Source organism: Saccostrea cucullata, unplaced genomic scaffold (assembly GCF_032062105.1).
Source record: "Saccostrea cucullata isolate Sc308-1 unplaced genomic scaffold, CSIRO_AGI_Scuc_v1 ctg17732, whole genome shotgun sequence".
Classification (NCBI taxonomy): Eukaryota; Metazoa; Mollusca; class Bivalvia; order Ostreida; family Ostreidae; genus Saccostrea; species Saccostrea cuccullata.
The window spans coordinates 1-10,964 of NW_026930040.1; the positions used below are offsets into that span (position 1 = coordinate 1).

The 10,964-nt window shown below is 33.6% G+C and overlaps 1 protein-coding gene across 1 annotated transcript; it reads left to right on the forward strand.

Annotated features, from left to right (window-relative positions):
• The first annotated feature begins 1,886 nt into the window (after window positions 1-1,886).
• On the forward strand, window positions 1,887-9,970 carry LOC134282768 (integrin alpha-M-like). Its single transcript, XM_062765162.1, has 8 exons — window positions 1,887-2,102; window positions 3,650-3,802; window positions 4,245-4,705; window positions 5,263-5,428; window positions 5,804-5,950; window positions 8,311-8,433; window positions 8,999-9,100; window positions 9,830-9,970. The coding sequence occupies exons 2-8, from the start codon at window positions 3,656-3,658 to the stop codon at window positions 9,968-9,970; spliced, it is 1,287 nt and encodes a 428-aa protein (XP_062621146.1). The 5' UTR covers window positions 1,887-2,102; window positions 3,650-3,655.
• The last annotated feature ends 994 nt before the right edge of the window (window positions 9,971-10,964 follow it).

Genomic DNA, 10,964 nt, shown 5'->3' on the forward strand with positions numbered 1-10,964 from the left:
TAAATAACCGTAACTGACTGCGAGGCGACTTTTCTTATTTTGATTTATGTTAATGTGCTGCGTCGCCCTCATGGAGCAGTGGTTAGAGCGTCTTCATTAGATTCACGAAGTAAGGAGCTGATCCTTACGTCGCGGGTTCGATTCCCACTGTGGGACACAGTAGGTGCTACCTTTCAGCTACCGCGAACGGTTCTTTTCGTTTGAAAAAAAAACTCTCTAATCTATAAGTATCAACAGAATAATTAAAACCTGATCTTCCTATTCAATTGGAAATATCATTGGAAATGTTTCCATAGTGACGTTATTCATTTTATTTATCTATTTATTTTCATGAGGAATTAATTCATACATTGTAATATTTTCCGAGAAATCTGTGACGCTATGTGCTAGAAATAGTTGTTATGGATTAAATGAGTTTTCAACATTTCAACATCATTTTTTTTCTTCATGACGTGATTTAGATAAAGATTTACAGGTAACATGAATACACGTCAAACTTTCTTTGTGTCGTTGCTAGAGGAGTGGTGTTGTTGCTATGGAAATAAGTCATTGAACAATATTCAATAACTTGATACAACATTTTAAAGTCTTTCCGAACTATCAACATGCAATTATCAGCATATTACTTGAATATCCAATTCCATGACAAACAATACAATCCCAAAGTCAAATCTGTTTTACAGGAGACATAGGAACTTTGGTTGTCATGTACACGGAATCCTTGCCATATGGGTTGATTAAGTACCAAAAAAAATAACAATAATAAAACCAACATTATATTGTCAATTTTGCTCAACCGGAGTTTTCTGACTTATTTTGAATAAGCCTTATAAGATTACACGAATACACGCCAAAATTACCTTTCTTTGCCTTGTTGCTATGGAGAACCTGCCATTGCTATGGAGATAAAGAATTATGCAATATTCAATAATGTGCTAGGGAGACCGAATTTAATCATACTATTTTAAAATGTGTATCTCGTTTATCATAAATAACCGTTCATTTGATTTTTCCGTAAACTTTTTACATTGTTTCTCATTTTATGCATCAAAAAGCCCATTTTTGTTCCTAGGCAACAGATTCGATTTTCAAAAGAGCCCACGGATTTGACTTCAAATTCTATAAGAGAGATACCTGTGCTTTAATGTGAGATACATGCAACAACTGTATTAATCTGGCCATTTTTAAAATTTGGCCTTGAATATTGCCAAAATCACGAAAAATGCTGAATCAGCAAAACTTGTAAAACATGTGTACCTTCTAATGTCTACCACAGAACTGACTTAAGACCTAAATATTTTTTATTACATTATTAGAACACAATAAATGTGTATCTTTATTACACCCGTAAGTAAGAATAATTCTCATGGTATTTACGTGTTATTTTAAGCCTCAAATATAGGTGATTTTTTGTCCTTCAACACTGAAAAATCCGCTGGTTGCTAAGGAAATTTCTTTGGCCGGGTTTCCATGGTTACCATGATTCAAAACATTTTTCATTTTACATACATTGTTCATACTTCAAAATAAATCTATGAGTGAAGAATCATCAAATTCTGAGAACCCTCATATATCACCCTTTGTCTGATTTTTATGTGGACTGGTACTTAAAAAGCTGTTGAGATAATTTTTTAGCGGTAATTTATGAAGTAATTATCTACAGAACCTTTCAGTTTAGAAGTGACTTATGAAATAACTTTTGACACAACCTTTCTTTTTAGTGGTCACATGTACCAATGAAGTGATCTTGACATAGCGTTATATTTTTAGTGGTGAACTACATTTGTATGTAGCAACTGTTGACGCAACCTTTACATGTAGTTGTGATCTAATTCATGAAATAACTAATATATGTGTCGAAACATTGCATCTGTAGTCTGTGAAGTTACAGTTGGCACAACCTTTCCTTTTTAGTGGTGACCTATGAAGTAACTGTTGATGCGACCTTTCTAAATACCAGTTCCTCAAGTCAAGGACGAGTCTGTATTAATCGATTAAAAACGTGTTCCAATAAAATATCTGGAAGCATCACGGTATTCAAAGCATCCTCAGAATTCAAGTGCGTTGATCCTTCCTTTGTTGTTGTTGTCAAAGATGATTGGGTAAGATTTTTTGGGGGGATATGAATTTTCTCTACTTATATGATATTTTGAAGAATCTAGAAGAAAATGAGTGAACTTGCATACATCTGAATACATCTTCTACTTTGATTGTCTGAAGCTTTTTGCAAAATACTTACTATTCCACCCAATTGAATTTCATGTATGCATACAATTAATAACATTTGGACTATGAATCAACAACACAATACCATATTCAAAGTAATTTGTGTTTGACCTCTCCCGACTCAAGGTTAAAAAGTATAGTCACTAGGTAGGTGATGATTTTTTATATAGAAGATACCAGCATTCGTAATGACAGGATGAGAGAATATAGGGAAAAAAGGTTAAAATTAGGGATGTCAAAATTGTCAATAACTGATATTCGAATATTCTAGAGAAGTATTCGAATATACTGTAAACGTATTACATTTGGCTGTGTATTCTATTTAGCGCCTTTGGCGGAAAGAAACGTCTGCTGATTCAAGTACAACGCTAAATGTCTTGCACATATACTCATGTATACGTAAATGAATAAATGAGCTAAATCAAATCTACGCTAACCTGTTCAAAAATCAATTTCCGCCAAATATAGTTCACGCCAAATTTAATACATTAACAGTATTAGAATATTCGATAAAATAATACACATTTTGCATTATGAAATATACATTTTATCTCTCCCATCAACCAGTTTACGCGTTATGTCTTATTGTGGAATAAAATTTCATGCAGAGTTTTGTAAATGCAAAGTTATTATATTTTTTAAAATTTACAGAATATATGAAGACTATAGATCCAAAATGTTATGAAAATTTGTTTTTGAAACTTCAAAAGATTCTTTACTATTTTCCAGATTAATTGGTTGTCTTACCAAAGTCTACACTAATTACTCCTACAAATTTATACCACACTAAACAATTATCTTCTAACGAAAAATATTATGAATTATTTTTATCTAATTAATTTCCTGATAATTATTTTTAACGATATACACATAAACAAGGAATCCACGTGTTTTCTGTAAAACAGTGTCCTTACAACAATACAAACTGATTGTAAGCACTAACTGGCACTGTTATAACACTAGTTAAATGATCAAAGAATAATTTATTCTAATAGTTCCACTCTTCACAGTTTTGGAGTAATCCATCATGATGGTCTTTTAATTAAAAAAAAAAATCAAATCTTATTTCCAGTCAACGCTACGAACTTGATTCAATTTCAAATAAAACTTGCCAGATTTTTCTCTCTATTTAATGTCTGTATACTTAAATATATGTACAAACCGAATATTTGAATCCTATATTTATATTCGAATATGAACTCATCGAATGAATATTCGAATATTCGTTGACATCCCTACAGTTAAAATCGCTTCCTTGAGGTTAATAAAGATTTGAGTCGCTCCACTTTAGTCAGTCGGTCAGATGAGGGCAAACAAACATTTTATTTTAAAGATGGCCCTACATGTAATGTTGATTTCTAAAACAGTAATAACATTATTTACGTAAATCATTTATAATTCTAATCTTTACTTTCTTACATAGACAAACATGAGGGGTTTGTTTGTTCCGGTAGAGTTTGAGGTAGAGTTCAATGTTTCCACTACTGGTAATACACAGTGTACTGTTAGCTGTCCAGTCGTCAACAAGTTTGATCCAAATAACGACGACCCACTTGCAAAGACTCGAAAATACTCGGTAAGTGATCAACTGCTCTGAAATTGCATGTGCTTCAAAACGAACGTTCTTATATATGTATGTGTATTTTGTATAATGCATGAAAATTGATATCAGGTGTTTCAAATTATATTTTCAAGATTAGGCACTAAAAAATTCTTTTGGAAACATCCTGATGAATTGAAATTCAGTACTGTGTGCTTATATATAAAGAAAGGAGTGGGGTGTCAAAAGGGTTTGAATGAAGGGAGAAATTGGAAGGCGAAAAGTCAATTCATGATTTAAACCCAGGAAAATTTTGCGTAAAAGAAATGATTTACAGAATAGTTTTTACGATCTTGTAATGCTTCGTAAAGGGTCAATCCTCAAGAATCTGATTATACCAAAGTCATTTTCTTTACTCCGGGCAATTTAATGTTACATCTGAAAAGACAATATGTTGAAACAAATATCTTGTTTTCAGTATGAATTGGAAAGGACTGGATGTGGAGAAGATAACGTTTGTCAACCAGATATTCAGATTTCAGTCACGTCATTGGATAGCATTGTAACAGGACCACAAGCAGAATACACAGCAGACATCGCCATCAACAACGAAGGAGAATCATCTTATGAGACAGTGATCAGTATTACATATCATTCTAATCTGACATTAGCCGACACAGGAAACACCAGTCAGGAGTTCCCTGTGACATGTTCTCCTGCTGTTGGCTCAGTGCAGTGTATTCTGGAAAAAGAACAATTGAAGAAAGACGAAATGTTCAGTTTCAGAATAACACTTGATAGTAGAAGTCTGTTGCCTGTGATCAACGAATTTGAGATGAAGGTTGAGGTGAAATCGAGAAGGAATGATAACAGTATGGAAAGTAAGCTGTATAATAAAATAATCAAAGTACTGACAGTGGTGGCAGTCACTTATAACCTGTAAGTATACATTTTTATATTTTCATATTCTCTGATTTTTACTATGTACCTGCACTGAATTATCGCGTTAATCGCACTATGAATGCAACTTCCAGTTAAGTGCAGTTCCTTTCTTTTAATCTCACAGTACAAGCTGTCCCATATAACACATTCACATGAAGATACAAATGCATATACGCATGCAAATGGAATATATATTTTTCGAATATAATTCACAAAGCATTTTTGTATGGAATGGATATTTAGTCAAGTAGGGTTTGCTTGTAAATTGATTTGTTTACGCAAACAAGTTCAAACGACCCCCTCGACAAACAAAACTTTTAAAACCCAAACATGCTATCAAAATACAAAACAGGACTAGCTTACATAAAATACCTCACAAGAAAGATAATGTAAAATTGATGACAGGGTGGTCTAGACTTGTTACATACTATTTTTGTTAATTACATATTACACAAATTACGTTCTATCTACACTTGTACAGTTTACACAGTAAAATTTTGAAACTTAAGTGACTCGTATATTTTACCAAGTTAATATTCAGATGTTTATTTTAGATCACCCGTCCCTGAAGTTTATATTACGAAAACAACCCCAGAAAGTCCTTCTGTAGAAGTAATTCACAGTATACTGATCGTGAATACCGGGCCTAGCCACCTGATGGACGTATTGACCTTTAACATTGAATATCCTCAGTCCACACTAGTTAGACCGTCGAAAATTGTAAGTTGTCGAATACAAATTACCGAGATTAAAATCTTTATGACATTTCGACAAAGATGGTATTATTAAGCTTTAAGAATATGCCACCATAGAAAAACAAAATAATAATTATGAAGATCATATTACTTTGTAAACTTAATTCAGCAGTGCATGTAACTGTGATAAGCATTGCCTCTATGTCCTTAATTGGCAAAAATATGACTAATAATTAATATACTTGTTTGTGCATGTAGAAACATTGTTTTTAATGCACTTCGAATACATTTATACATGTACACTTAACAGCTGATTGGAAGTTAGCGCTGCATTTTAAGTGCCTAAATACATTTTTAACAGGCAAATATTTAAATGCATTTTATTTTTTTTTTCTCTTAGCTTTTGAATGTTTCCTCAGCCAATAACGATACTTTGATACGATGCCAGAATGTTCTTCTGGAACCAGAGGGCGACACAAATCTGACCTACAGAGCTTTCACTATTCCCATAAACAAAACGAAGAACTCAGAGCCTGCTGGCAATTTTGTAAGAAAATATCGAATATACAATAAAATACGATGACATCGGATATGATATAATAATAAATAATATACTAAGAAATAAGTTATGTAGTTTTAAACAAAGTTTTGCACTAAAAAATACGTATTTATCCCTTTTTGCTTTTGTGTAAGCGTGTTTTACTGTGTATTCTCTTCACATTTTGTATTTTAGCTCACCTGAGCCGAAGGCTCAAGTGAGCTTTTCTGATCAAAATTTGTCCGTTGTCTGTCGTCGTTGTTGTCGTTGTTGTCGTTGTTGTCGTAAACTTTTCACATTTTCATCTTCTTCTCAAGAACCACTGGGCCAATTTCAACCAAACTTGGTACAAAGTATCCTTGGGTGAAGGGAATTTAAGTTTGTTCAAATGAAGGGCCACACCCTTTTCCAAGGGGAGATAATCATGAATTTGTTAAAAATTAATGGCATTTTTAAAAAATCTTCTTCTCCAGAACCAATGGGCCAGGAAAGATGAAACTCGTGTGGAATCATCCTCAGGTAGTGTAGATTCAAGTTTGTTCAAATCATGACCCCCGGGGCTAGGGTGGGGCCAAAATGGCCGACCCAAGTTTTACATAGGAATATATAGGAAAAATCTTTAAAAATCTTCTTCTCCAGAACCACTGGGCCAGGAAAGATGAAACTCATGTGGAATCATCCTCAGGTAGTGTAGATTCAAGTTTGTTCAAATCATGACCCCCGGGGCAAGGGTGGGGCCAAAATGGCCGACCCAAGTTTTACATAGGAATATATAGGAAAAATCTTTAAAAATCTTCTTCTCCAGAACCACTGGGCCAGGAAAGATGAAACTCATGTGGAATCATCCTCAGGTAGTGTAGATTCAAGTTTGTTCAAATCATGACCCCCGGGGCAAAGGTGGGGCCAAAATGGCCGACCCAAGTATTACATAGGAATATATAGGAAAAATCTTTAAAAATCTTCTTCTCCAGAACCACTGGGCCAGGAAAGATGAAACTCATGTGGAATCATCCTCAGGTAGTGTAGAATCAAGTTTGTTCAAATCATGACCCCCGGGGCAAGGATGGGGCCAAAATGGCCGACCCAAGTTTTACATAGGAATATATAGGAAAAATCTTTAAAAATCTTCTTCTCCAGAACCACTGGGCCAGGAAAGATGAAACTCATGTGGAATCATCCTCAGGTAGTGTAGATTCAATTTTGTTCAAATCATGACCCCCGGGGCAAAGGTGGGGCCAAAATGGCCGACCCAAGTATTACATAGGAATATATATAGGAAAAATCTTTAAAAATCTTCTTCTCCAGAACCACTGGGCCAGGAAAGATGAAACTCATGTGGAATCATCCTCAGGTAGTGTAGATTCAATTTTGTTCAAATCATGACCCCCGGGGCTAGGGTGGGGCCAAAATGGCCGACCCAAGTTTTACATAGGAATATATAGGAAAAATCTTTAAAAATCTTCTTTCCAGAACCACTGGGCCAGGAAAGATGAAACTCATGTGGAATCATTCTCAGGTAGTGTAAATTCAAGTTTTTACAAATCATGACCCCCGGGGCAAAGGTGGGGCCAAAATGGCCGACCCAAGTTTTACATAGGAATATATAGGAAAAATCTTTAAAAATCTTCTTCTCCAGAACCACTGGGCCAGGAAAGATGAAACTCATGTGGAATCATCCTCAGGTAGTGTAGATTCAAGTTTGTTCAAATCATGACCCCCGGGGCAAGGGTGGGGCCAAAATGGCCGACCCAAGTTTTACATAGGAATATATAGGAAAAATCTTTAAAAATCTTCTTCTCCAGAACCACTGGGCCAGGAAAGATGAAACTCATGTGGAATCATCCTCAGGTAGTGTAGATTCAAGTTTGTTCAAATCATGACCCCCGGGGCAAAGGTGGGGCCAAAAAAAATTACATAGGAATATATAGGAAAAATCTTTAAAAATCTTCTTCTCCAGAACCACTGGGCCAGGAAAGATGAAACTCATGTGGAATCATCCTCAGGTAGTGTAGATTCAAGTTTGTTCAAATCATGACCCCCGGGGCTAGGGTGGGGCCAAAAAACCCAAGTTTTACATAGGGATATATAGGGAAACCTTTTAAAATCTTCTTTTCAAGTACTTCAAAGCTATGATTAGTGATATTTATATGGAATCATCCTCAGGTAGTGTAGATTCTAGTTTGTTCAAATGATGAATGCCTGGAGGGGGAGGGGGGGAGTAAATTCAAGCCCGATGTGCTCAGGTGAGCGCTGTGGCCCCTGGGCCTCTTGTATCAATTTCTTTCACCTTATGAAGGTAATTACATGTATGTCGGGAATATATTGAGGAAATTCTAGAAAAAAAAATTGTTTTACTGTTTTTGTATTAGGATTGTGAAAAGAACGAAGAATGTAGTAGAGTCAAGTGTGATATTGGAACCTTTATGTATGATAGTTTTATATCGGTGACCATTTCCTACGATGTTGAGCAGAATCTGTATGAAATCATCAATGTGAGTACGTTAAGACATTCTGTGAAATTGCTGTTAATATATTTGACATAATGAAATATTATCTCTTTCATTTCTCTTGAAAACAAAGTTGTTTTTCAATATTTAAACACTGCTTTACAAGTCACTTGCACAAAATTCTTCAGCTCGATGAAACGTACAAGGACGAATATTTCAAAAACACATTTACTTTTATCCTGCTTGATCATGTTGATCTTTGTGATATTACTATAATTACAGACGTACATATAACTCTAAATGTCTTTCTTTGATTTTAATATAAGAAATAATGCTGCATTCGTATACAGAAAAAAGAATAAATCACTTTTGCTGGATATTATGCATTCAACGTGTCTTGCAAAATCAATTCCAATACTAACAAGAAAGAGATAATTTTTATTGTAAGCTTATTATAAAGTACAACAATTAATGAGTTAAAAAAATTGAAATAAGATCTCTTTAATAATTAAAGCGAATTGATTTTGTTTTATTGCCAAAAGTACATTTGCAGTTGAAAAACTTTCCTCGGTCAGCATCGATGAAAAATTGTGTTTTATTATTTCTAAAGGCTCAGGCAAGTGACAATAAACCATTTGTCCCAATAGCAACAACATTTATTCCGGACACGGAGAACCCAGGGGTAGACTTAAAAGGTCAAGGAAACGGAATGGTATGTCTGAGTTACTTTTTAAAGAAAAAGTTTTGAAGAGATAAATGTAGCATTTGTGTAACAATATATTTTAGAACAACCCTCTCATATACATTTAATATTATGAAGGTAACGAATAATCAATCTAAAAAATTCAGTATGGAGAAAAAACATGAACTCCAGGAATCAATAGAAATGGGATCACGTGGGAAGAATCAGTAAACATCTCTTTTTGACCTGTTAACCCACCATGAGCCTTGTGTATTGAACAGGCATACAGCTTACTCTGTTGTGAAATTAAGCATGAAACAATGACCAAACAAATGATACCAAATGGTAGGAAAATACGACTCAACTCTAGATTGTATTTACGAACAACAAACCATTATTATTTTTGCAAAAAAAATCGGTTTTCATGAACATTCCTGAATTTGCATTATGTCTTGTCTAAATGTTAATGATACATAAATATAAGGAACAGTTATAAAGATCAAAAATCCATTGAAAGAAAACGAAGTTAGAGCAGAACAACTAATGATAATAGCAAATGTGGGACCAGATGCTATATAGCGGTAAACATCCCTTTTTTCTATAGTTTTTAGATTAAGTTTATGTGTTCACATATTTTACATGTAATATAGATGTATGATGAATAGAGCTATATCTTATGATCAAAACATTAACGACAGTGTTGAAAATTAAATAGTCGAAAATTTGACGGAAGGAAAATTCTCTAGAGTTCAATTGTAGGTGAAAGTTGTAACGAAATTTCTTCCCAGTACACCGATGAAGAAGGAAGTTCCTGTGTTGGCCATTATCCTATCCATTGTTAGTTCATTGGGAATTCTCGTGGTTGTTGTCCTAGTACTAAAGAAGGTTGATTGTGGATAATTTTGATACGAATGTATTTACCAACTTAATATCAAATAAGAAAGAAAATATATTTTTAATTCATATATTTCCAGGTAATCAATATATATAAAGCTTCAAAAAGAATTAAACGTTTTACAAATTACGAAAATAAAATGTAAAAAGAAAAAAAAAATGATTATTGACAGGACTTATCAAAGGGTGAAACAAATGTCTAAATTAACTTTTGAAAATTATAAAAATTATCACATGATCATTTTGCAGAAAGGATGTTTTGAAAACAGATATAGAAAACAACTCGAGTATCTGAGAGCATGCCAGAGAAAAACAAATGAAAATAATGTTATAGATGATGCATGTAATCTGGAAGGAATGGAGAACGAAATCGAAGAAAAACCTTTGTTGTCAACATTTTTAAACACCAATAAAAAAAGAAACAACTTTGAAATAGAAGAAGACAAGCTGGGATCTCTCGAGAATAAAGGTAAAAAGTACATGTATATGAAATTGTTTGTTGGTTTTTGGCTTAAGTATTAAGATTTAGATTCTGTGGAATTAGTGAATACTTTAAATGTCTCGACTTATTTATTTGAAAAAAAAACAAGATGCCAATATATTTTATTGATGTGACAGACATGGTACCATCATCGACTAAAGAAGAAAACAAATTAGAAACAAGGTCAGATTATTTTTTATTTGTATGTCTCCGTTGTCGTATTTTGTTGAAATATTTTTATAATATCGCATTCCAAAATGAAAAGTTTATGTCTAGGACTGCTATTATGGATCCTATTTAAATATGATAACTCTTAATAAGAAAAACCCAAACTTCTCCGTTTTTATCAAAAATAATAACCTAGCTATACAGGACCCTTTAGACTTTTTTCGTTAGAATATATCTTAGAAATGCTTATTATCATAATCATATTTCACCAAATGAACGAGTCAGACGCAAATTGTAAATAAAGATATTTGTATTAATACAAAAATATTTTGACAGCTCAAATAACCATCA